The sequence below is a fragment of the Pithys albifrons genome, chromosome 23 (genome assembly GCF_047495875.1).
Source record: "Pithys albifrons albifrons isolate INPA30051 chromosome 23, PitAlb_v1, whole genome shotgun sequence".
Classification (NCBI taxonomy): Eukaryota; Metazoa; Chordata; class Aves; order Passeriformes; family Thamnophilidae; genus Pithys; species Pithys albifrons.
Window position 1 is genome coordinate 5446821 of NC_092480.1, and position 27227 is coordinate 5474047.

At 47.4% G+C, this 27227-nt stretch overlaps 1 protein-coding gene across 4 annotated transcripts; it reads right to left on the bottom strand.

The window, feature by feature from the left end:
- Positions 1-1877: 1877 nt before the first annotated feature.
- NFRKB (nuclear factor related to kappaB binding protein) lies at positions 1878-26899 on the bottom strand. 4 transcript variants are annotated; one of them, XM_071576222.1, is made up of 26 exons: positions 26809-26899; positions 23903-24042; positions 22524-22725; positions 21184-21311; positions 18610-18784; positions 18333-18434; positions 17758-17831; positions 17286-17370; positions 16880-17060; positions 16572-16680; positions 16035-16161; positions 15122-15172; positions 14119-14198; positions 13994-14034; positions 13527-13584; positions 12597-12771; positions 11762-11868; positions 11201-11324; positions 10854-10930; positions 10035-10255; positions 9110-9398; positions 8274-8492; positions 6426-7202; positions 5270-5376; positions 4409-4544; positions 1878-3701 (listed from the first exon to the last, which is right to left on the bottom strand). In XM_071576222.1, the coding sequence occupies exons 2-26, from the start codon at positions 24023-24025 to the stop codon at positions 3576-3578; spliced, it is 3894 nt and encodes a 1297-aa protein (XP_071432323.1). In that variant the 5' UTR covers positions 24026-24042; positions 26809-26899; the 3' UTR covers positions 1878-3575. The 4 variants fall into 4 exon arrangements, with proteins under 4 accessions (XP_071432323.1, XP_071432322.1, XP_071432321.1 ...); XM_071576221.1 differs by having other exon boundaries at positions 13527-13587; XM_071576220.1 differs by having other exon boundaries at positions 13994-14037.
- Between the last annotated feature and the right edge of the window lie 328 nt (positions 26900-27227).

Consider the following 27227-nt stretch of genomic DNA (forward strand, 5'->3'; position numbering starts at 1 on the left):
AACCAGCACAGCCCACCTGACCCAGCACGTGGCCACTCAAACCAGCACAGCCCACCCGACCCAGCATGTGGCCACTCAAACCAGCACAGCCCACCCGACCCAGCATGTGGCCACTCAAACCAGCACAGCCCACCTGACCCAGCACGTGGCCACTCAAACCAGCACAGCCCACCCGACCCAGCACGTGGCCACTCAAACCAGCCCACCTGACCCAGCACGTGGCCACTCAAACCAGCACAGCCCACCTGACCCAGCACGTGGCCACTCAAACCAGCACGGCCCACCCGACCCAGCACGTGGCCACTCAAACCAGCACAGCCCACCTGACCCAGCACGTGGCCACTCAAACCAACACGGCCCACCCGACCCAGCATGGCCACTCAAACCAGCACGGCCCACCTGACCCAGCATGGCCACTCAAACCAACACGGCCCACCTGACCCAGCACGTGGCCACTCAAACCAGCACAGCCCACCTGACCCAGCACGTGGCCACTCAAACCAGCACAGCCCACCTGACCCAGCACGTGGCCACTCAAACCAACACGGCCCACCCGACCCAGCACGTGGCCACTCAAACCAACACGGCCCACCTGACCCAGCACGTGGCCACTCAAACCAGCCCACCTGACCCAGCACGTGGCCACTCAAACCAGCCCACCTGACCCAGCACGTGGCCACTCAAACCAGCACAGCCCACCTGACCCAGCACGTGGCCACTCAAACCAGCACAGCCCACCCGACCCAGCACGTGGCCACTCAAACCAGCACAGCCCACCTGACCCAGTGTGGCCACTCAAACCAGCACAGCCCACCTGACCCAGCACGTGGCCACTCAAACCAGCACAGCCCACCTGACCCAGCATGTGGCCACTCAAACCAGCCCACCTGACCCAGCACGTGGCCACTCAAACCAGCACAGCCCACCTGACCCAGCATGGCCACTCAAACCAACACAGCCCACCCGACCCAGCATGTGGCCACTCAAACCAGCACAGCCCACCCAACCCAGCACGTGGCCACTCAAACCAGCACAGCCCACCCGCCCCGGCATGTGGCCACTCAAACCAGCACAGCCCACCCAACCCAGCACGGCCACTCAAACCAGCACAGGCCGGTGCTCCTTCCCCCAAAATCAGACTTCAAAAGCAAAAAGGGGCCTAAGAGAAGCAGCAATCAAAGCTCAGGTTGGTAATCAGTGCAGCAAAGGCAGGATGGTCAAAAAAAAGCAGCAACACTGAGACACTGAACTCCTGGGATTAGATACAGGTTCCTTGTTTTGTTGGACTTAATTCTGCCAAAGCCTCCTGTGTCCAGGGGAAAATTCAGGATCGACAGGAATTCAAGGGGCTTCACTCTCCAACCAGTTTTCAGCACTTGATTGTAGGTTAATTATTAATTTATTCATTATGAGCAGAACACAGGGGGATTATCTTGATTGTGGTTTGAATTTTTAGAGGCTTTTTCACATCAGCAATACCAGGAAGTTGCTTGTTGTGTTTTTAATTTGTTTATGTGACTGGAAAGACTTCAGAATATCCTCACCTCCCTCCCAAGCCACTTTTGGGTGGCTCCTTAAATGCACAAACCCTGACAAAGCAGGACAGGAGCTCAAAACCCTTTCTCTCTCCAGATTCTGTTCCTGAAGAATATTGACTATAATTGCAATGTTTGCTTTCACATGTGTCCTGCTTACCCAGTATTTACACCAGCCACTTCCTGTGGAGCAAACCACATCTTTTAAAAGAAAACTACCAGAGAAATCAGGTTATAAAGAACCATCTTACCAAGAAGATGGACAATCTTTCAGCCCCTGGCAGGCTGGACAATGATTGTACACAAAACATGCTGCACAGAACTGAAAGGAGATGGCAGAGATCTGTAAGGCTTTTTCTACACTTTTATTCTTCTCCTGGTCCAACATATCCTCAAGGTCAGAACAGTCACAAATCCATCTCTGGTATGTGCAAAATTGAAACAAATTTACATAGATAAAATTGCAAAGGTAAAAACAAAACTAAAGGGTTAAATTATTTCTTCAGAATCCAAGAGACAACAGTTTGAGTGTGTTTGAAAACATACTCCCAACTTTTAAAACAAGCTGCAGTTTGTTTCCACTGGGTTTATTTGTTGAGGCAAACTAAAAGAGGATCTTTCTGGTTGAACAACTTTATTCCTTTCTGCACCATTCCCACTTTTTGCTGGCAGGTTTGTTCACACCAGTCTCCTCCTCCTGTCCCTCTGCCCCCTGTGGCGTCTCACGTTGGTACAGCAAAAACCATCCTGACTCTCATCCTGCCTTGGACAGATCCTGATGTGGATGTGGGATCTGTTCAGGGGTCTGAGCTCAGACAGAGGGGAGAGGGATGTAAAAGTCTATAAATAGTGCACTGAACATGCCAGGGATTTGCTTCCAGGCTCTGTTACAAACTCAGGTGTCCAACACCATAAGTCACTTGGCAACAGCAGTGACAGCAGACTCCAGAAAGGAAGAATCTCCTCCAAGGCCTGGAAAAACCCCTGAGTTGCCCCTCCCAAGGGAGCTTCCCTGCTTGAGGAAAACCCAAGGCACCTGCTTTGTCTGCATCCCAAAATGCACAGAAATGGTACTGGCCAAAAGCCCTTTGGGTGGGAAGAGAACACAGATCAGGGGAGACAGTTCTTAACACCACAGACCCCGGCATCACACACCTGGCCTGAGCTGCAGGTACAGCAGCTCCTTCTGGGGAACTTCTGCCCAGTCCATCCCACTGCTGAGCCCAGTCCACCCCAGTGCTGTGCCCAGGTAAGCACAGGACAGAGCCCAGTCCATCCCACTGCTGAGCCCAGGTAAGCACCGGACAGAGCCCAGTCCATGCCAGTGCTGAGCCCAGTCCATGCCACTGCTGAGCCCAGGTAAGCACAGGAGAGAGCCCAGTCCATGCCACTGCTGAGCCCAGGTAAGCACAGGAGAGAGCCCAGTCCATGCCACTGCTGAGCCCAGGTAAGCACAGGAGAGAGCCCAGTCCATGCCACTGCTGAGCCCAGGCAAGCACAGGACAGAGCCCAGTCCATCCCAGTGCTGAGCCCAATCCACCCCAGTGCTGTGCCCAGGTAAGCACGGGACAGAGCCCAATCCACCCCAGTGCTGTGCCCAGGTAAGCACGGGACAGAGCCCAGTCCACCCCAGTGCTGTGCCCAGGTAAGCACGGGACAGAGCCCAGTCCACCCCAGTGCTGTGCCCAGGTAAGCACGGGACAGAGCCCAGTCCACCCCAGTGCTGTGCCCAGGTAAGCACGGGACAGAGCCCAGTCCACCCCAGTGCTGTGCCCAGGTAAGCACGGGACAGAGTCCAGTCCATGCCACTGCTGAGCCCAGTCCAGCTCAGGACAGAGCCCAGTCCAGCTCAGGACAGAGCCCAGTCCATCCCAGTGCTGAGCCCAGTCCATCCCAGTGCTGAGCCCAGTCCATCCCAGTGCTGAGCCCAGTCCATCCCAGTGCTGAGCCCAGGCAGGCACAGGCCAGAGCCCAGTCCAGCCCTGTCCATGGCTGTGGTTGTGTCTGGGCTGGTTGGGTGGATGCAGGAGTACAGTGTATTCACAGCTGATCCTGGGTCTGCTTTGGGGATGGAGCTGTTGTCACCACCACAGTGGAAACTGCTTTAGTGGAGCCAGACACTGTTCCCTGCTGCAGGTGGGAGGCTGGAACTGTTTGAATTCGCACCTGTTTGAAACAGAAAGGAACTCAGTTCATGTGAGGAACAACGTGGTGACACAATGACTGCACTTGCTCTGGTAAATAATCTGCCTCTGCTGCCAACAAACTCAGTCACATCAACATCACCAAGCACCAAAACACCTCAGGGACAGAATCTGTCCCAAGATCACTCCATTCACTGCCCACAAGGGATGGTGGCAAGAGATTTCTGCATTAGAGAGGAAGACTTGAAAACTAGTTGGAATAAAAATCTACATGTCAACTGTTTTTCCAAGTTCTCAGAAGGACTTGGATCCATTGGATACCTCAGCTCCACATTCTTAGAGCAGCTCTCAATGCAGATTCCTCCTTTGGAATTACTGACTACCCAGTTTCCAGACAGAAGGATGGGTTTGCAAAGCAATGATGTGTTTTCTTCAGGAAACAGGGACACACAGAAGCCAAGTACAAAGCACTACAGAAAGTGTGTTGAGTGTACAGAAAAATCCTGACAGGAGTTTTGCTTTATAACACACTATATCAATGCTTCAAAAACATTTAAAGCTTTTATTTGGATGGAGGGAAGGTAAAGTGGTGATGGACTTCATGTGCTTAAAGCAGACACTACAGCCAAGCTGTGTGCCTGTTCTTTGCCTGGAACCCCATGCATGGAGTGTAAAGCCTCAAGGAGATAAGTCATAACCAAATAAAATCCTGGTTCTAGGTGCCCTTACCTGCGTGGCCTGGCCTTGCTGCTGCAGCTGCTGCAGTTGCTGTGCAGTCAGAAAACTCACGGGCTTGTTCCCAGCGATCAGTTTAGTCCCTGCTGGCATTGTAGTCAGGATGATATTCCTACCCAACCCACTGATGCTAAGGAAAAACAAGTGTTGGAAGGTTAGTGAACAGCACAGCAGGCTCTCAAGATGTTCCTCAGTTGCTACATTACAGTTCTTACTTCATTTACTAATGACTTTAAGCAGTGGGGTTTTTCCCCCCCTACAAAACTGGTGAATACACAAGTAGCAAATTCCTGCCAATATTTATCATTGATAGAGCAGTAATTTATCACACAAATCACACCCTTTAACTCTGGCCTGTGCACATCACTGGGTTAGACTGATCAGACCTGAACCCCTCTCAGTGCAGGAAACAGCTGAGCACTCAGTATTCTGCCCTGAAATATTAACCAAGGGAGACTCTATCAGAATTCATGGAAGAGTAAACAAGAAGACTTGGACATCTGAATGCCAGAGGAATTTCCACTGAGGCAGTTAACACTTCCATGGCCTCTTGAATGGGGAAGTGGGTTCAGATTGGATTGATTTTCCAGTGTGTTCCTGGGTTAATTCCTGCTCAAACACACAGGACTAGTCTAACAGCTGCTTCAAGGCAATGAATGGTGTATTTGCTGCATCTCAGGGCACCTAAATAAAGGCAATAATCTCATTGCAGACACCACATTCATTCAGTTCCTCGCAGCTAATGCACCTGTTGACAGCAATCCTATCCCACCCCCTGCTTGCTACAGAACCTACAGAACACAGACCTTTCCCAGCCTGACTGTGGAGCAGAACTGAGGGATGCAAAGCACTCACTTGGCCCCGAGGTTGCCCTTGATGATGGGGGCAGCCACCACGCTCTTGCCCTTCACTGGCTGGCTGATCACCGACAGAGGCACCGTGATCCGCGCCGGGAGCTTCCCCTGGGGACACACAGGAGGAGCCAGAGAGTTCAGTTCAGCAGAGACACTGCCTGACAACACACAGTCCCCACTCAGCTGCGCTGGGGGAGCCCTGGGAGCACAGGCCAACAGCAGCTTTGCTGATGAAATCTGTGCTCCATTTCAGGCTCGTTAAAATTCACCTCCATCTCCTTCACTTCGCAGCTGCCCAGCCCTAAACACCCACATCATCTTTGCAGCTCAGCATCCATGATTTTTATCCTTAGTGGTGTCAATTAACTTAGGCAAGTAACTACCACAGTAGTTTATGGTGCCTTCAGCTCTGGGCATTAATAGGGGAAATCAGTAAGAAAGTCAATAAAAGTAAGAAGCACTTCTAGTTCTGAGTGTTTTATGACACCATTCCAAGGGAAATTATTCCCCAGGTGTGAGGCAAGACACTGAGCTGCATGAGGCAGACACAAAGTTTATTTCATTTGCTTGCAAGGGGGGATAAGAGAAGCTCTATCTGACTTTTTTGGGGCATTGAGCAACAATTCCAACACCAGGAAATGAGTTGCAGACCCACATCCAGAACACAAGCTGTGGCTGTCCCATCCCTGGAAGTGTTCCAGGCCAGGTTGGATGGGGCTTGGAGCAACCTGGGCTAGTGGAAGGTGTCCCTGCCCATGGCAGGAATGAGATGATTTTAAGTTCCCTTCCAACCCAAACCATTCTATGATTCTACCATACTTAAGTTAATAGAATCACAGAATCAGCTGGATTGGGAGAGACCTCTGAGATCATCAAGTCCAACCCTTGATCCAACCCCACTGTGATCACTGCCACATCCAGCCTCATCTTAAAAACCTCCAGGGATGGTGAATCCACCCCCTCTCTGGGCAGCCATTCCAATGTCTGATTACTCTCTCTGGAAAGAATTTCTTCCTGATATCCAACCCTCCCCTGGCAGAGCTTAAGCTGTGCCTTGAGCCTTTGTGGATGTAAAGAGGCGTTTCTGGCCACAAAGCAGCAGTACATGTTGGTGCTCCCTCTGCCTCCCACCCCCATGGAAGCCCAGCACTACTCACTGCCTGGGACGTGGACACCACGGTGGTGCTGACGGGGACCTGCCGCACGGCCGTGGCTGCCGTGCCGAGGGTGATGGGGGTCCCTGCAGCCCCCGAGGCCACGGCCACCGCTTTGGACACCGTGGCACTGACGGTGGGCAAGGACACGGCTGCGGTGTGGGCTGTGCCAGCCACGCTCACCGCCGAGGACGAGGGCTTGGCGTGAGTCGCTACGGTGATGGTCTGCCCAGCTTTGGGGGGCATCACGCCCAGCCCCTGCACGATCCGTATGGTGGCAGCCGGCTTGGCTTCCGTGGATGCCACCGTGGTTATGGCTTTGCCCTTCTGCTCTGCCACAGCCATGCCCAGGGCTGGCATCAGGCGGAAGGCAGGGCTGGCTGACTCTGCAGCCTTGAGGTCAGGAGTCACTTTGACCACCGTGCTCCCGGCTGGGCTGGAGGCAGCCGTGGCCGTGCTGGTCTTGGCTGGAGACTCGGCACTCTGGACAGGGTTGGACGTCACGTGCAAAGTGGCAGAGATGCCCTTCCCAGCAGCACTGCTCCCTGCAGCTGCTGTGAAGAGGTCCTGGGTCAGTTTGACAGTGGTGACCTGGGACTTGGCCAGGGTGGCCATCATGTCCGGGGTGATGCGCAGCACCGTCTGCCCCTTGGCGTCCGTGGTGATGGAGGACGGCGGCAGGCGCAGCACGTCCTTCCCGTGGATACGGAAGTTGGCTGCTGTCAGCGGGATGCCACTGCCAGCCTGGGCCTTCACACCAAGCTGTCCTGTGATAGCCACCTGGGGAGATCAGAGAATGGCTCTGTCACACCAGGGCACACTCAAAGCACAGCTTCCCAATGGGATGGGGCTTGCTCCCATCACTGGCACTCAGCACACTACTGGAAACAGTTCAGTTGTGCATCAGGTGGCATTCCCAAACCCATATGAAATAGGAAAGGCTGTGGTGCTGCTTTCATATCATATGGCATCCCCAAACCCACATAAACCAGGAAAGGCTGTGGTGCTGGTTTCGTATCACATGGCATTCCCAAACCCACATAAACCAGGAAAGGCTGTGGTGCTGCTTTCATATCACATGGCATTCCCAAACACACATAAAATATGAAAGGCTGTGGTGCTGCTTTCATATCACATGGCATTCCCAAACACACATAAACCAGGAAAGGCTGTGATGCTGGTTTCATATCATATGGCATTCCCAAACCCACATAAACCAGAAAAGGCTGTGGTGCTGGTTTCATATCATATGGCATTCCCAAACACACATAAACCAGGAAAGGCTGTGATGCTGGTTTCATATCATATGGCATTCCCAAACACACATAAACCAGGAAAGGCTGTGATGCTGGTTTCATATCATATGGCATCCCCAAACCCACATAAACCAGGAAAGGCTGTGGTGCTGGTTTTGTATCACATGGCATTCCCAAACCCACATAAACCAGGAAAGGCTGTGGTGCTGGTTTTGTATCATATGGCATTCCCAAACCCACATAAACCAGGAAAGGCTGTGGTGCTGGTTTTGTATCATATGGCATTCCCAAACCCACATAAACCAGGAAAGGCTGTGGTGCTGGTTTTGTATCACATGGCATTCCCAAACCCACATAAACCAGGAAAGGCTGTGGTGCTGGTTTCTTTTCCAAACAAGACAAATGAGAGATCAAAGAATCTCCACGAACACATCTTTCCTCTGCACATGAAAACAGGGCTCTAACACACCAAACCAGCAATGCCTAAATCTGCACAGCTCACAATAACTCACACAGCATCCCACATCTGCACAACACATCTGTCCCAGCAAACAGGAAGCAACAGGACTGCAGAGTCCAATTCCTTGTCTCTCACCTGCTTGATGATGTTCTGGCCAGCCACGTTCTGGATGACAGTGGTGGAGGAGGTGCTGGCAGCAGAGCTGCCTGGGGAGCTGGTCACTGGCTTTGCAGCAGGACTGGATGCTGCAGACAGCCCTGCCACAGTGAGACCTGCCTGCCCTGCCACGGAGCCTCCTGCTCTCTGCACCTGCACAGGGCTGCTCTGAGCCTTCACTGGCAGAGTCATCACAGCCTACAGAAGACAGGGAGGAAGCCTGTGAGCAGAGCACACTATGAACAGCCTAATAATTCCTCTTTGTATTGTGCCTCAGCTGGCAAGTTCAGGGAGACCTTACTGCTCTCTACAACCACCCAAGACCGGGTGGCTGTGAGGTGGGGGTTGTGCTTTTCTCTCAAGTAACAAGTGACAGGACAAGAGGAATTGCCCTCAAGTTGTGCTGGGAAGGTTTAGGTTGGATATTGGGAAACACTTTTTCACAGAAGGGGTTGTAAAGCATTGGGAATGGACTGCCCAGGGCAGTGGTGGAGTCACCATCCCTGGAAGGGTGGATGTGACACTTGAGGACATCGTTTAGTGGTGAACATGGTGGTGGTGGTGGCTGGACTTGGTGAATTTGGAAGTCTTTTCCAATCTTAACAATTCTGTGCTTCCAAGTTCTGTGGACATTTATGTAATGCACAATGTAATGAACAGGCAGTGGGGTGGAACAGGAACAGGCAGTGGGGTTTCTGTGCTGTAGCAGTGCAGTTGCTGCGTGCTCCAGGTGGGCACAGAACCCCTGTGCACCACACCAACACCATGAGCACTCAGTTTAGATCTCAGAGCCCCCTGCAGGCGGCCCAACTCACCTGAGGGAGCACTTTGGATTGCGTGGCTGTAGCTGGGATGCGGATTTGAGGCACTGACGTGGGCTGTGGCTGCTGCTGCTGCTGCTGGGCCACCACTGGGGCCTGCTGGGGCACTGCTGGCAGGCTGGGCTGGGCAGTGACCACCCGCACCTGTGGCAGCCCCGAGGAGCCACCGTGCCCGGCCACACGTGGGGCGGGCGCCGCTGATCCGGGCTGTGCCTGAGAGCTCTGGGCTGTGGAGAGCAGTGTGCCCAGCTGGGGCATGGTGGGGGATGATACCAGCAGGACACTGCAGGAAAGACAGAGCCAGGAGCTCAGCAAAATGCAGGAAGTTCACAGGATCACTGAGGCTGGGAAAGACCTCTGAGATAACTGAGCCCACCCTGTGCCCGATGCCCACCTGGTCCCCCAGCCCAGAGCACTGAATGTCACGGCCAGTCCTGCCTTGGGCACCTCCAGGGCTGGGCACTACAAATCTTCTTGGACAGCCCCTTCCAATGCCTGACCACCCTTCTATGAAGAAGTTCCTCCTGATGCCCAACCTAAACCCTGCCCTGGCCCAGCCTGAGGCCATGCCCTCTCCTCCTGTCACAGAATCCCAGACTATTCTGAGCCGGAAGGGACCCACAAGGACCATCGAGTTCAGCTCTTAAGTCAATGGCCCACACAGGGGATTGAACCCATGACCTTGGTGTTATTACAACCAAGTTGTAACCAACTGAGCTAATCTCTGTCCCTGTTCCCTGGAGCAGAGCCCGACCCCCCTGGTTCCCCTCTCCTGGCAGGGATTGCAGAGCCAGAAGGTGCCCCCTGAGCCTCCTTTTCTCCAGGTTGAGCCCCCTCAGCTCCCTCACTACTGAATTACACAGATTACTGAAAAACAATTGCCAACACTCCCAAGTGCTGTAGGAGACAGCAGCAGTACCTCTGGCTGGGTTTGGCCGGCTCTGACCCCACACTGGACACACTCTTGCTGACTGCAGGCACTGGAGGGGGTGAAATGGGTGTTGGTGGCAGTGCTGGTGCCGTTGGTGTCACAGGGGTCACAGGAGTTGGTGGCATGCTGGAGTCACTGAGGCTCAGCTGGCTGGGCTCTGCTGTGCTGCTGGGCAGGGCTTTCACTGCACCCTCCTTGCTGCTCGACTTCTGCAAAGAAACCACAAGCAGCACCTCAAAAACTGGCACTGCTGCACCCTGGAGTGGGCAGAGCACCTTAGCACGAGTTCTGCAGGGTTGTGAGTGGTGAAATCAAACAGGGCTAACTGCCTGCCTGTCCCAGCTGCAGCCAGGGATGAGCTGGGGTGTTTGGCTGCTCCTGTTCTCAGGGAAAAGTGCAGGTTTCCACCTTGGTTCATGTGCCAGCAGGAAGTACTTTAGAGGTATTTGGTATCACTAACAACAGAAAGATATCCAAACCCTGACAGCTCCAGCACAGCAAGGGAGAGTGTGTTCCACACTCTGCTACAGATTAACCTCAAAACTAGATCTGAAAGACTATCCCTATAATAGGGAGCAAAATGAATTCCACTGCCCCTTCTGCTGAGGTAACAGTGGAAGGTGGGTGGAGGAAAAGCTCCCTCTTTATTTTGTGCACTGATGCCAGACCAACACTGACATTCATATACCTCATGAATTGCTAACTCAAACATGTGGGAATTTTCATCACCCACTATGGGATGCAGAATTTATGGATCTCCTTCCCAATCCCAAAAGCAACTCTGCAAACCTGAGCAAAGAAATCTACCATTTTAGCTGGAGGTTTTGGCTTCTGAAGAGCTTTCTTGGCCTTTGCTGCAGCAGCTTGAGCGTGATGGATCCGTTCTGCAAGGACAAATTCATGGTTAGACCTCCTGAGCACAAGCAAAATGATTTAAGGAGGAAGCCAATTTAGATAAGGAATTAAACACACACAGTCATGTAATAATGTAAAGAAAACACCAAAATTAGCCAAAAAGGCTAAAACTAAGACACATACACCTGCAGTTCTTGTACATGGGATACTATTTTTCAGACAGACACTTCAAAGTGACACACTGCAGTGCAAGAGTGGTTACAAACACTGTCAATTCTCAGGGTATCCCCAGGGCTTACCAAACTCCTCCTCGCTCCTGTCCCTGTGCAGGTAAATCCACAGCTTGCGCCCAATGTCATATTTGACACAGGGATCCTTCTCATAGTGCAGTCGATCCAAAGCACCACTGACAACAGTGTTCACCTGCAAGGTCAGAAGTCACACCTGACAACATGGCCCTGGCCAAAATTCATGAATAAACAAGTAATCTCAGTTGGTATAAAAGCTGAGTAAGCTGTGAGCAATTTCCAGCTGAGTAGGAACCAAGTGAGAGCAGATGTTGCAGCACAGGATGCTGTTTGTCACCTTGGATTAAATGGAGCTTCCACCAAAGCTGAAATCTTGGAAAATGGGCTGTTTCTGAACCTAAAATGTGAGCACCTCTATGACAGTGTTTAATCTGTGGCTTCTCCAGCTGTTGTTTCATCATCCACAGTTTGGTGCAGATTTGCAGCAGCTCAGAGCAACACACAGTTCCCTTTTGCTAATCAGAGTAGCATCAAAATTACTGGGCTTTAGCCACTGGGTCTTTGCAGTGTATTTTTAGGAGAATCTGAGGCCAGACATGACACCCAACCCACCTGAGCACTGGTGACATCTGGAGCCAGGAACTGGGAGTCTTTGAGCAGCTCACAGATCTCAGCACGAGTTCCTTCTCCATTTGGAAGGCGAGCAGCAGCATCACGGACTGGAACACAAACCAGAGCTCAAACCTCCAGCTCCAGGTAGGGAGCTGTGCTGGGTCACTCCAGCAGATGCATCTGGGGATTGCTCTATGACCCCTGCTCACTAAAATCTAGCCCTTAAAATCCCTCAGAAAAATGAGGAGAGATTATAAAGGACCATTTAAAAATACATCAACAGCTTTGTGCTAGGAGTGCTAATTGGAGGAGCAGCACTCAACCCCAATTGGCCCAGAGAAGAGCAACGAGGCTGGAGAAGGGACTGGAGCACAAGTGCTGTGGGGAGAGGCTGAGGGAGCTGGGGGTGTTCAGCCTGGAGAAGAGGAGGCTCAGAGGTGACCTCAGCACTGTCTGGAACTGCCTGAAGGGAAGTTCTGGCCAGCTGGGGGTTGGTCTCTTCTCCCAGGCACTCAGCAATAGGACAAGGGGGCACGATGGGCTCAAGCTCTGCCAGGGGAAATTGAAGCTGAAGAGCAGAAAGAAATTCTTTGCAGAGAGAGTGCTCAGGGATTGGAATGGGCTGCCCAGAGAGGGGGTGGATTCCCCATCCCTGGAGGTTTTTCAGCTGAGCTTGGCCGTGGCACTGAGTGCCATGATCTGGTAAAGGGACTGGAGTTGGCCCAAGGGTTGGACTTGATGATCTGGGAGGTCTTTTCCAACCCAATCCATTCTATGATTCTATGAATTCACCCTCCTCAAGTCACTGTTTGGATTTCTTTGGCCATCCCCTTACCAAGGGACAGGATGGTGACATAAGCTGGTCTGTCTGAGCGCAGCAGGGAATGCTCCCGGGCTTTGTTGAGGGAGGTTTCCTTGTCAAACACGCCCTTGACGGGCCCAACCACCGACTCGAAGCCGTGCATGCGGAAGGTGAAGGCTTTGTGGGGCTGGCTGTAGCGGTACCGCTCCTGCAGGGGGCACAGGTCAGCAGGAAACAAGCAGGGAAACATTGTATTGTATCATATTACAGCATTCTAAGTTGTTACTGTTATCTAGAGAAAGCTTTTTAAAATAAAGGCTCAAACGCTGCTGTGTAAACTTGGTTTGGATCAAGAGAAGCACAAAATACTCAGCAGCCCCTGACCAAGGTGTGCAGGTCAGTACAGCAGGTTCATTGTCAAGCAGCTGCACAGACTGGAGGTGCCAGGTAAGAGACACACCTGCCCAGCAAACATCCCTTCCCCTTCCTCCTCTAATCCATCAGAATTTCACCTGGATATTCCACCCCACACACAGCACATGTATCCAAGGAAAAGAACCCCACCATGTGTTTATCCTGTAATTCCCACTTGAATCTACTACAGACAAGATAACCCAGTGCATGGGTGCACTTATTTTCTGCTTGCACTCATATATGCCCAAAAAATTAGAGACAAATCATCCTCCTATGCTGGGGGATGGAAAAAAGACACAGACATGTTGGCACTACCAGTGACACACCAATTTCAAACAGTTTTGCCCAATACTGGTGTTGAAGCAGCTACGTTGTCAGCAAATTTTATGTAAGGCCAAGATACTGACTTCAAAGTGGAAGAAAAATACTAATTCTTCACATTAACAAAGTGAGTGTAGAGTCTAAAACTGCCATCCCACACAAATTCTTCTGTCTTAGTGGCCAACTGTTTAACAAGTGCCTTTAAAATTCAGAGGATTCCCTTCTCACCTGCTCCTGGAACACCCGTTTCTCCTCTCCAGTGCTGGGCCGGACTACATAGTCAGTCCTTCTGAAACAAAGGGCACCATCAGCTCTGAGCACAGCAAGCCCAAAGACATCCCAAAGGATTATCACCTTCAGCAAATTCCTCTGAACAAATTCTGGAAGCATTTATGGTAACGTAAGTAAGTCCTGCAGAGAGCTTAAAATATGCACCTGAAGGCAGGCAAGGACTAAATAATCTCATTTTCAGGACCTAAATTAGATTACAGCTTTGCTCTGATAATCTGTGCAAACCTGGGAGAAAATCAGTTGACTTTATCAAGTCCAGTTACTGCAATTATAAAAGCAGACTATCAAGCTTCCTCTTGCCCCATGATGTAAAATTGTTTTATTTTAAGGTCCAGAGGTCCCAGGACCAAACCTCCCAGCTACAGCAGCACTGCAAAAGCTTCCAAGGAGTGTTACACACTTACACTCTGGGTAGTGGCATGGCATCAGAGCTGTCTTCATTCTCCTGCTGAGAAAGAGAGAAATGTCAGTGTTGGAGAGAACTCAGCTGGGTTTTGTGCTGCTACAAGGTGAGTTTTGTCTGACTCACTTTGAAGAAAGTCTGGTCTTTGGTCTCCAACCAGAGATGAAACAGTGCTGCCAATTCCTTCTCATGCTCTTGGTATGTACCTAGTGAGAAATCAGGAAAAATTAGGAAGAGGAGTCTCAATTGTTACCAAGCCACCTGCTTGTACCTTGTACCAATGCATTCCCAGTCACAAAGCACCTTCCCATTGCTCCCATTGCAACTCCTGAACATATCCAGGCTCAGGAAAGGACTAAACCAGAGTGATTCTCCTGTGCTGGTACAAGGGATGGAGCTTCAACCTCTGGCACAGCAGGCAAGATGCTGTTTGAGACACAGACACCTGAGTCCCACTCCCCAAAGCAATCCCAGTCACCAAGTGTGTGAGCAGGAACAGGTGCCTACAAAATCTCCACCTAAATCAGGAGGGGAACCAGGGGAATACACTCCTGACTCCAAACCTCTGCCAGTTTAAGCCTGAAAATGTGATCACCAGAATCACTAGAGCTAAGAATGAAAAATTCTGCCAAGGAGCTAAAGGAATGAACAGAAACATCTGCAATTCAGTCAGTACAAACCTGGGCACCTTGATCATCAATTTGCTCTTTGGTTCCCACTTTTAAGAACTGGAATAGCATCAGTTTGCTCCACAGAGAAGCTCAGTTCATTTGTAACTGTAATAATCAATAATTACTCTGAATAATCAGAAGGGACACTTCACCAGGGAAAATATGAAGGTGTTCAGACAGATTTGAGGGTGACAAACATGTTTGAGTCAGCAACATGAAGAAATACAGCCCAGTGCCTTTGCCCTTTTATGATTTGTCTGCTGCTGATACTGATGTCTTGTGGAAACCTCAAACCCCAAACATATTTTAGCTCAGCCAAAAGAAAAGAAAAGGCCTAACCATGGAATTTACAGCTCTGCTTGTGCTTCTCTGCAGGCTGCAGCACGCTGAGAAGTGAAGTCCTGGAGAAAACAACAACCCTTTACTACAGCAAGAACCAGAGAGCACAAGGTACTCACCAAGCAGTTTCCACTGCTGAGTTTTTTCCTTGAATTCAACAAAAGGAGCATCTGCAATGGAAAATGTGCATGTCAGAGACACTGTACAGTGCCCAAGCCCCAAATCCTGCTGTGCCAGTGCAAGGTGTTGAGCTGGGCTGGCAGTGACAGAGCACTTGAAGTGATTATATAAGTGCATCTCTAAATTTATCCCTGCCCAAAGGGAAGGTGAGCATTTCAGAGTGTGAGGGCAAGCACAAGGAAAGAACAGAACAGGATAATGAGCCTGTTCATGCTGTGAGGCACCAGGGACTGTTACTGTGCAGTGACTGTTCCTGGCTGCTGGAATTCCGTCTCCCTGGTTGCTCAGGGGAAGCAAACTTGGGATTTGCAGCATTCACCAGCATTATGGAGCATGTGCTGCAAGGCCACTGCAAACTACTCTGCCTCTGCCTTTAAAACTTCCCACTAAGCAAATCAGAACCACAGAGTAATTCAGTTTGAAAGGAAGGCCTGAAACTCAGCTGGTCCAAGCTCCAGGCCCAAGCTGGGCCAACTCCACGTTCCAGTGGATTGCTCAGGGCATTATCTACTTTATTTTTTATTTATTTTTTATTTTCTCCAAAGATAACCACAGTGACTTCACTAATCCCTTCCAACCTCCTGCCTGAAGCCACGATCTGAGCAGCAGAAATTCTGTCCTCAGGGAATTTCACACACTTGGGAATCAACCTGGGGCTTATCTACTCTCCACATGCAAAATAAGCCAACCACAATCAGGAGAGGTAAAGTATAAAGCTTATCACAGAAACTGTCAGCACTACAATGATTTACTGTGCTGATGAATTAGAAGCTTATTTGAGCTATAATATAAACCAGCACAGTTTAGAACAGAGGAGCAAACATAATTAGTATTTTTAACAGCTATTCTTACCTCTGCTGTCACCTGCCAAGTACTGCAAGGCAGGTAAAACCAGTTCAGACCAGTTAGGGGCAAAGGAGAACCAGCTGTTTAGTGCACTGGCATGAGAGGATTGCCAATCCAGAACTTTATCTTCAAGCTGAAGGGGAAAAGGAAATATTTTATTAATGACTATTTCCACAGAAAACAAATGAGCTAAACATATCCAGGAAAGATTTTTATGTATGTAAAAACCCCCCTGACTTTTTCAAGTAACTGTAGCATGGTATTTTAAACAAACACTTCCCCATTTCTGCCCTGAATATACAGAATGTATCTGATCATGATCTACAGAATGGGTATGGAATGACTTACAGATTCTACTTACCAAGCTCATGAAACACATGAAAAACAGAACTCCCACAGTGTTTAATTGCTTTAATATGTAATCTACATCTTGATGTAATTTACAGCAAGACAACTCTGGAGAAGAATCACTATTATATAAACCCCTCTACCCCTCAGTGTTCCTCCCTGCAAAGATCCCCAGATTAGTGGGTGGTTCCTTACCACTGAGAGAGTAGCAGGTCCTTCCAGAAACAGGAGCTCCAAAAGAAGGAAAAAGAAGCTGGATGATATTTCATTTATTTCAAGGCATGGCTTAATGTCCTCAAGAGGTCTTCAAATGAAAGAGAAGACAAGCAGAGTAAGTTCTCTGAGTACACATTCACCTTCCTACACAAAGATGGACACCCCCTGTGTCACACATCCCAAAGTGCACAGACACACAGCCTGCAACAGGCCCCAAAGGTCTGAGCTGGACCATCTGCTGCTCCCTCCATCCCTGCAAGGTGCTCAGGGCCCTCTGAAGCACTTACTCCTCTTTGACAGCTGCCAGAGGGAGGGGGGAAAGATCCTGAGCCACTGGTGGGATTCCCCCTGCGCTGCCGAGATAGTCAGCCAAATCATCCACCTCAGATTTAATAACCTTCAGCTTCTTTTTCTTCTTATCCTCCTTTTCCTTCACCTTTTTCTTGAGAGTTGCAAGGTTGTATAAGGCTTTACATATGAGAAAAGGTAAAAAGAGTAATTAGAAAGCTTCTTATATTTCAATGAAAGTCATTAACTAGCGATTTAAACATGTATCCAGAAATGTGTGTTGTGTGCACTCACTCACACATCATTCATTCCACCTTCCCAGGAATCTTTATTCTTCTCCTCAAGAGAAAACCTCTGGGTTTTAACCAGTGCATATGAAATGAAAAAGGCAGAGGATGCACTGACCTGCCAGGGAGCCTTTCCTGCCAGCATTCACTCGAGTCATGATGTCCTCCAGAGTCAGGTCTGTCGTGACCAGATCAGGGTGATCCTGCACAGGACAGGGGCACAAATCAAGCTGGGAAAGGACACACTGTTAAGGCTGTAATAAGAGTGCAGAAGTACCTAAGCATGGAAACACCCTAAACTTATCCAGGATCAGCTTATAAACTGCAATAAAAGTCTGGAAGTCTTCTAACCCTGAAATCCAAAATATTTTCTCTCCAAAACATGTAATTAAAATTACAAAATCCTTCTGAACAGATAAGCACAAGCAGGAGCTCTGCATCTGTGCACTGACAGTTAAACTCAGGTTATGATGAAGGGCTCAAGGGTGGCTGCACACAAAGAACAGCAATCCCACTGAACTTTGTTTTCAACAGATAAAAGACTACCAGGTAAAATGCAGTCCCACTCCCCAGAGTTTCTGACATCTTACAGGCTGACGTTTCCGTTTCTCGTGGTGCTTCTTCAACATCATCTTCAAATCACTTTCCCCAAGTTCTATCTTGTCTGCAATGAAACAATTTCAGGTATTATTTGCACAGCACTCCTCTGTTGTTACTTTCCAGACTTCTTAGAGTGACATTTTCTATCCATTCTCACTGCCAGCAATCTCCACATTTCAATAACTAAATCCTCCTTATTTGAATTTTATTCATTTGTACTTCCTTGGGTCATCAGATTTCATGGCTAATACAAGCAAAAAGAAGCCAGAACCAGCTTGAAGGGTTTGCAGACTTTATTACAGTCACTTTCAGAGGGATTCCTAAATGTCTTGGACTATCCTAATGCTTCAACCATTAAAGGCAAAACACAACAGAGAAATTATTACACAAACTGTGACCCTTGTGTTAAAATATGACTGCTATAAAACTGGGAGAAGAAACAACTGTTGTGGAGACTGCAAAAATGAAGCATTTTAATTTTTCCCACCAAACAATACATTTTCAAGCAGGGTCTCAGAGTGATCCTCCCCTCTAAATCTGCACTGACCCCTGGCTTGGTTCTCACCTGCTGTTTTCATGTCCAAGGTTGACAAGGTGGGGATCACTCTCAGGGGGACTGGAGGACTTGAACAACGTGATGGAGAACTTGGAGGCCAAGAGACGAGTTCTAAAACAGAGAAATAAATTTCCTTCTGCAAGACCTACCACCAGTCTCTGTAGTTCTGTTACCTCACTTTCATTAGATCACACCCAGTAAACCTGAGCCCAGATTTCACACTTTCATCAGAAGTGTGTCTTTCTGCCTTCACACCTCGAGTCCTTAGTTCAGCCCAGGGCATTACCTTCCTCATCAGAAGACAAGGCAGTGTCTCCACACTCCTCCTTCACCTCCCTCAGGATTTTCAGGTAGCGCCGATGTGTCCGTCTGTCCCGTTCTTCCGAGTCAGACGTTGGTGGGAAGTGCCTTCTCCTCAGGGTCATGTCAGGGCCCCCTTTCCTGGCTAATTCCAGCAAGTGCTGAAGAAGAGATTCATGTGCCATTAAGCTGTGACAGCTACAGTGCTGTAAGCCAAGACAGGCAAGCTCAGCTCAGGTATTGCCAGCAAGGTTCCCATGCCGAGCTGGTGCCTGGATAAGGGAACCCTGAGGGAGGATCAGGATCTGCCACAAACAGGGGTTTAAAACCAGCATTTTAGACCATCAGAAAAGCAAGGCAAAGTTTCTGCACCTTCATCTGCACACACAGCAGTATCTGTCATTTGGTAAGAATTTAACCACTGCTGTGAGATGTAGTTTCTGTGCCAAGTATGTAACATGACATGGAATATTGTCTCATATGAAGAAAACATTGTACCCCTTATGGCTACACAGGAAAATAACTTCCTGTGTATTCTGTACTGTTGCCCAGAGAAGCTGTGGCTGCTCTACCCCTGAAGGGTTCAAGGCCAGGAGCAACCTGGGATGGTGGGAGGTGTCCCTGCCCATGGCAAGGGGTGGAAGTAGAGGAGCTTTAAGGTCCCTTCCAGTCCAAACCATCCTGGGATTCTGGGACTTTATTTCCCATAACACTAAAGGACATTTTGCATAAACAGACTTTCACCTTCATCCATACATCCCATAAGCCTCAATGTCTAAATGCAATAAAAATTGAGTATTTACAACAAACTGGTTTCAGTTGGCAGCAATCAGCTCACAGAAGTATCCACAGAGGAAGACTTCCTCAGGTGTTTACAGGCATTAGAATTAAGAGTTTTGTATCTAACTATGCATTCAGCAACTGTACTTCTTTCAGAGTGACAGAAATGGTAGAGAACAAAGGCAGAGTGACTTGTTAACTAGTGACAAAGGGGCAAATGCAGGAAAAAAACCACTACACACAAGCAAGACCTGTAAGAGTCACAAAATCTGGAATCTGCAAACATAATATAACAACAGGTATTTTATCAAGCCTTTATGTTCAGCAGCTCCTGAGTGAGTGGAATTGGAGAGGGCTGGTGGAGGGAGCCAAAAAGATCTCTGTGCTGTCTGTGTTTCTGTGCAGTAGCCAAAATCCTGTGGAAGTGATTTTTTAGGGAATGTGGCAGTGTTTCTGACAGGGTTTCATTCCAAAGCAGCAGGAAAGAGCCCCAGTTTATCATCTCCTGTATTATTGATGGGATTACACCAAGGAATTGTGTTCCAGTGCAGAGGGAACTGGAGAATGGAAATGGGGAAGGGCAGAGGGTGCAGAAGGGAGGGATCAGGGTGTCAGCCCTGCCACAGCTCAGGCCTGGCATGGGACATGTGGGAAAACCCTGGAAAAACAGGGGAAGACAAATTACTGTGGGAGGGGAAGTGTGGGCCAGAGGAACAGGGTCTGGGTGGGCTGTGGAGAAGGGGTTGGAGCAGCAGGAGGGGCTGAGGGAGCTGGGAAGGGGCTGGAGCAGCAGGAGGGGCTGAGGGAGCTGGGAAGGGGCTGGAGCAGCAGGAGGGGCTGAGGGAGCTGGGAAGGGGCTGGAGCAGCAGGAGGGGCTGAGGGGACTGTGGGGGCTCAGCTGGAGAAAAGGAGGCTCAGGGGGGACCTGAGTGTTGTTAACATAAGAGTCTGGTGTTCTCTCTGGGCCGCTGGAAAACCAGGAACACCACTCACTAAATTCCTTCCAGGAAAGGCCTGAGAGAGCTGTGAAGACCCCAAGGCCCCTCAGTTGAGGAAAGAGATTGAGGTGCTGGAGCGGGGCCAGAGAAGAGCAACGAGGCTGGAGAAGGGACTGGATGTGGCACTGAGTGTCCTCTGAAACACCTCCAGGGATGGAGAATCCACCATGTCTTGATCCAACCCTACTGCGATTACCAGCCCAGGGCACTGAGTGCTCTGGGCTGGTAATCACAGTGGGGTTGGATCAAGGGTTGGGTTTGATAATCTGAGGTCTCTTCCAACCCAAGTGAGAAGAGCAACGAGGCTGGAGAAGGGTCTGGAGCACAAGTGCTGTGGGGAGAGGCTGAGGGAGCTGGGGGTGTTCAGCCTGGAGAAGAGGAGGCTCAGAGGTGACCTCAGCACTGTCTGGAACTGCCTGAAGGGAAGTTCTGGCCAGCTGGGGGTTGGTCTCTTCTCCCAGGCACTCAGCAATAGGACAAGGGGGCACGATGGGCTCAAGCTCTGCCAGGGGAAATTGAAGTTGGAGAGCAGAAAGAAATTCTTTGCAGAGAGAGTGCTCAGGGATTGGAATGGGCTGCCCAGAGAGGGGGTGGATTCCCCATCCCTGCAGGTTTTTCAGCTGAGCTTGGCCGTGGCACTGAGTGCCATGATCTGGTAAAGGGACTGGAGTTGGCCCAAGGGTTGGACTTGATGATCTGGGAGGTCTTTTCCAACCCAACCCATTCCATGGTTCTAAGGCAAGCTTTAGAGAGGCCAGGAGCCCGTGGCAGGGCAGACTCACGTTGCGGGAGGCGAGGATCTGCTTGAGCAGCCTGTAGAAGTACTGCTGCTGTGCCCGCAGGTACCGCTTGTACTGAGACTTGCAGCACAGCTGCCGGTACTTCACCACCTCGGGGTTGAAGTGCCCATCTGTGACAGGGACAACACACATGTTATGGGTTTAGCCAGGTAGGCCTAAATTTAGGATTTACATCTCAGACTAGGTCTGAGACTGTTGGCTGACTTGAGCTGGGCTGGGCTGACAGCTGACTTCTTCTAGCCAATAGTAATCCATATTATATTTCAACATCATCTCAAAGGAGTAAGAGCCAGTGTGGGAGTGGCTTAGTCAATTCCTTCACAACTGTTGTCCCAGCAGGACACACTGTGCCATCCCAGGAGGGATGGGAAGGCCTAGGCCCAGAGCACTGGCTTACTACCATGTTATCTTAGGGCAGTAAAACATTTATTCTTAGTTTTTCTTACTACCATGTTATCTTAGGGCAGTAAAACATTTATTCTTAGTTTTTCTTACTACCATGTTATCTTAGGGCAGTAAAACATTTATTCTTAGTTTTTCTTACTACCATGTTAACTTAGGGAAGTAAAACATTTATTCTTAGTTTTTCTTACTACCATGTTATCTTAGGGCAGTAAAACATTTATTCTTAGTTTTTCTTACTACCATGTTAACTTAGGGCAGTAAAACATTTATTCTTAGTTTTTCTTACTACCATGTTAACTTAGGGAAGTAAAACATTTATTCTTAGTTTTTCTCTCTGCTTAAGTCTGTCTTTGGGGAATTGACTTCTCTAGAGTGATTTGTAGTTAGAATGGTGGGATTTGTGTTCACTGGGGAGTGGGAAGTTATTTCTTGTTATTTCTAACTTATGTGTTATATTGTAGTTTCTCTTAACTTTCTCTTTTCTGTATAAATATATATAGTTAGTCTAAGTTTAAATGAGTTTCCAGGTTTTTTTCCTTCTCCCTTTCCTTCCCTCTCCCTTTCCTTCCCTCTCCCTCTCCTCCCTTCTCCCTCTCCTTCCCTCTCCCTCTCCTCCCTTCTCCCTCTCCTTCCCTCTCCCTCTCCTCCCTTCTCCCTCTCCTCCCTTCTCCCTCTCCTCCCTTCTCCCTCTCCTCCCTTCTCCCTCTCCTCCCTTCTCCCTCTCCTCCCTTCTCCCTCTCCTCCCTTCTCCCTCTCCTCCCTTCTCCCTCTCCTCCCTTCTCCCTCTCCTCAGCTGGAGGGAGGGAAGCTGACTCTGTATTGGGCAGTTGGCATTTTGTCAGCTCAACCCAGGACAACCCACAGGGAGTGTCACTGCTGGTGGGAGTGTCCCCCAGAGCCCCGCCGAGCTCACTGACCCCGGAAGAGTCTCTGGGCGATGTGCAGAGGGTTCCCAAAGCGGAAGTTCTCCCCACCAAAGAGCGCCGCGATGAGCTTGTTCTGGTGCTCCCGGTTGTTCTCGGGGAAGTGGGGCAGGAATTTCTTCAGGTGCTCCTGCTGGGCATCTGTCAGCACCTCCTGCCACGTGGACAGGCTGACAACCTCGAAGAAGATCTCAGGCTGAGGGAAACAAGAAGAGGTTGAGTTTAGTTCAGTTGGTTAAAACTTGGCTGTAACAATGCCAAGGTCATGGGTCCAATCCCCTGTGTGGGGCATGACTGAAGAGTTGGACTTGATGGTCCTTGTGGGTCCCTTCAAGATAAGAATAGTCTGAGATTCTGTGACAGTTTGTGAAGAAAGAACAGCAAAGAAAATGCATCTGGGTCCTTGGCAAGGCTTTCTGGATTAAGGAACACCAGTCACCACACAGGGTCTCACCAAAGGCAGAAAGCAACACAGCATGAAGGGGAAAGGGGAGGAAAGTGATACTATTAACAAGAAAATGAACTAAGAGTTTGTAAAAGTTTTCTTTAAGGCAATTTTAAAATAAGAATATAAGAGAATAATGGATATCAGAAAAAAAAATCTTTGCAGAGAGAGTGCTCAGGGATTGGAATGGGCTGCCCAGAGAGGGGGTGGATTCCCCATCCCTGGAGGTTTTTCAGCTGAGCTTGGCCGTGGCACTGAGTGCCATGATCTGGTAAAGGGACTGGAGTTGGACCAAGGGTTGGACTTGATGATCTTGGAGGGCTTTTCCAACCCAACTGATTCTGTGATTCTAAGAATTGATTCACAGAATCATAGAATTGATTCGGTTGGAAAAGACCTTCAAGATGATCAAGTCCAACCCTTACCTTAATCCTACCCCACTTTGATTACCAGATCATGGCACTCAGTGCCACGGCCAAGCTCAGCTGAAAAACCTCCAGGGATGGGGAATCCACCCCCTCTCTGGGCAGCCCATTCCAATCCCTGAGCACTCTCTCTGCAAAGAATTTCTTTCTGCTCTCCAACTTCAATTTCCCCTGGCAGAGCTTGAGCCCATCGTGCCCCCTTGTCCTATTGCTGAGTGCCTGGGAGAAGAGACCAACCCCCAGCTGGCCACAACTTCCCTTCAGGCAGTTTCAGACAGTGCTGAGGTCACCTCTGAGCCTCCTCTTCTCCAGGCTGAACACCCCCAGCTCCCTCAGCCTCTCCCCACAGCACTTGTGCTCCAGTCCTTTGTCCAGAGAAGAGCAACGAGGCTGGAGAAGACATTTCCCTGAGGCTGACCTTTGGCAGGGCAGTCAGAACCACCTCCCCTCTCCCCAGTTCTCCCTGCCAGCCCCCCAGAGGAGTCTGTGCCCAGCACACTCACGTCCTCCAGCAGGTCCTCGGGCAGGCTGACCCTGGTGCTGCCCAGCATACAGTCCTCCAGGATTCGGGGGGCACTGCCCTCCAGCTCCAGCGGCTCCGTCAGCATCTGCTCCAGCGAGTCCATCCCGCCCCGGCGCGGCCCTGCAGGGACAGAGCAGGGATGGAGGGCACAGCACCCCCTGCCGGGCAGGGCTGGCACTGCGGGCAGGGGTGTACCATGTCCCAGATGTACAGTGGGACAGTCCGTGTGCATGGACCTGTGCACGGCGTCATCTGCAACTGCGGCACGGACAGCGTTATACTGACACATGTATTTTATATTAGACATATTTCATATATAGGTGTAATACAACGTTATATAGACATATGTATTTTTATATTATACATATTTCACATATATGGATATACATTATTGTATAAAAATGTCATCCTCAATCATAGCACATATATTATATATTTTTATATTATTCCATATATATTATTGTATAAAAATGTCATCCTCAATTATAGCACATATATTATATATTTTTGTATTATACATATATAAAAATATATTCTATATATATTATTGTATAAAAATGTCATCCTCAATCATAGCACATATATTATATATTTTTGTATTATACATATATAAAAATATATTCTATATATATTATTGTATAAAAATGTCATCCTCAATTATAGCACATATATTATATATTTTTATATTATACATATATAAAAATGTACTCCATATATATATTGTTGTATAAAAATGTCATCCTCAATTATAACACATAAAAATATATTCCATATATATATTGTTGTATAAAAATGTCATCCTCAATTGCAACACACAAAATATTGTATATTCATATTTTAATTATATATATAATATTTTAATATATATAATATTTCATATATATCTATATATATTATTGTATAAAAATGTCATCCTCAATTATAGCACATATATTATCTATTTTTATATTATACATATATAAAAATATATTCCATATATATATTGTTGTATAAATATGTCATCTTCAATTGCAACACACAATATTGTATATTCATATTTTAATTATATATATATATTTTATATATGTATATATACTTGTATAAAAATGTCATCTTGAATTGCAACACATATAGTATTATACATACATATTTTTATATAATATATATTTGAATAAAAATGCCATCTTCAATTACAGCCCATACAATATTATATATACACATATATTTTTATATTATACATATTTCATATATATGTATATACATTATTGTATAAAAATGTCATCCTCAATTATAACACATATATTATCTATTTTTATATTATACATATATAAAAATATATTCCAGATATATATTATTGTATAAAAATGTCATCCTCAATTATAGCACATATATTATATATTTTTATATTATACATATATAAAAATATATTCCAGATATATATTGTTGTATAAAAATGTCATTCTCAATTATAACACATACAATACTATATATTTATATTTTAATAATATATATAATATTTTATATATGTATATATACTTGTATAAAAATGTCATCTTCAATTGCAACACATATAGTATTATACATACATATTTTATATAATATATAATATATATTTGAATAAAAATGCCATCTTCAATTACAGCCCATACAATATTATATATACATATATATTTTTATATTATACATATTTCATCTATATGTATATACATTATTGTATAAAAATGTCATCTTCAATTATAACACATATATTATCTATTTTTATATCATACATATATAAAAATATATTCCATATATATATTGTTGTATAAAAATGTCATCTTCAATTATAACACATACAGTATTATATACACATTTATATATTTGTAATATACATATTTAATATATATATGTATATAAACTTATCTAAAAGTGTACTCTTCAATTACAGCTCATGCAATATTATACATACACATTTTATATCATATATAATATATATTTCTAGAAAAATGTAATCTTCAATTACAACCCATACAATACTATATATTTTTTATGTTATATATATTTCATATATATATGTAGAAATACTTGTATAAAATGTCCATTTCAACTGCAACACATAATTATATATATACTTTTATGTTGTATATATAACATAATATATATTATATATATATTTCATCTATGTATATGTATATATATTTGTATAAAAACGCCATCTTCAATTGCAGCATATACAGTATCCATATATATTTATATTATACACATGTAATATTCAATATAATATATATATTTATATTACACATATATAATATTTAATATATATACTTATATAAATATATATTTATATTATACATATGTAATATTCAATATAATATATGTATTTATATTACACATACATAATATTTAAAATATATACTTATATAAACGCCATCTTCAATTGCAGCACATATAATATCCATATATATTTATATTATACATATGTAACATTCAATATATATATTTATATTACACATATATAATATTTAATATATATGTACATATACTTATATAAAAACGCCATCTTCAATTGCAGCAGATACAATATTATATATACATTTATACCTTGTATATTACACATATACAAGATATTTCATATATATGTCTATAAACACAGTATTATAACCCCGCCACTTGCAATTACAGCACACACACCACTATACGCACACACACATACATATAAATATATAAATATATATAAAAATATATATATATTTACACAGCCATTCCCTGCAGTCCCACAGGCCATGCCCGACCCTCTCAGCGCTCTGTGTGTGCCCGGCCCGGCCCGGCCCAGCCCAGCAGGGCCGCTCTCTGCACCCAAACCCCGCCTGCAGCGCGTTTATCCCGCCGAGAGGGTTTATCCCGCCCCCGAGCAAGTTTATCCCGTACCCGAGCGGGTTTATCCCGTGCCCGAGCGCGTTTATTCCACACCCGAGAGTGTTTCTCCCGTTCCCAGACAGGATCATCTCATCCCCTCCCGGCCCGGCCCGGCGGAAGGCGCCACTGCGCCTGCGCACACCGAGCCCCGCCCCGCCCCCGAACACGCCCCGCCCCTGCGCTGGGCCGGCCCCCCCCCCCGGCCGCCATGACACCCATGTCGCGACACAGCCCGTCGCGACATGCCGCGCACCCGTGGCTGGAATCCGCAGTGCCCCCAGAGCCTTTATGACTAATTACTTAGCGCCGTGCCCGCTGTCCCGGCCCCTCATGGGACGCCCTGCCGAGTTCAGAGCGGAGGGTCATTAATCCCTCCAATGGTGATTCTTGGCCTTCGAATTGAGAAACAACCAAACCTAAAGGAATAGAAC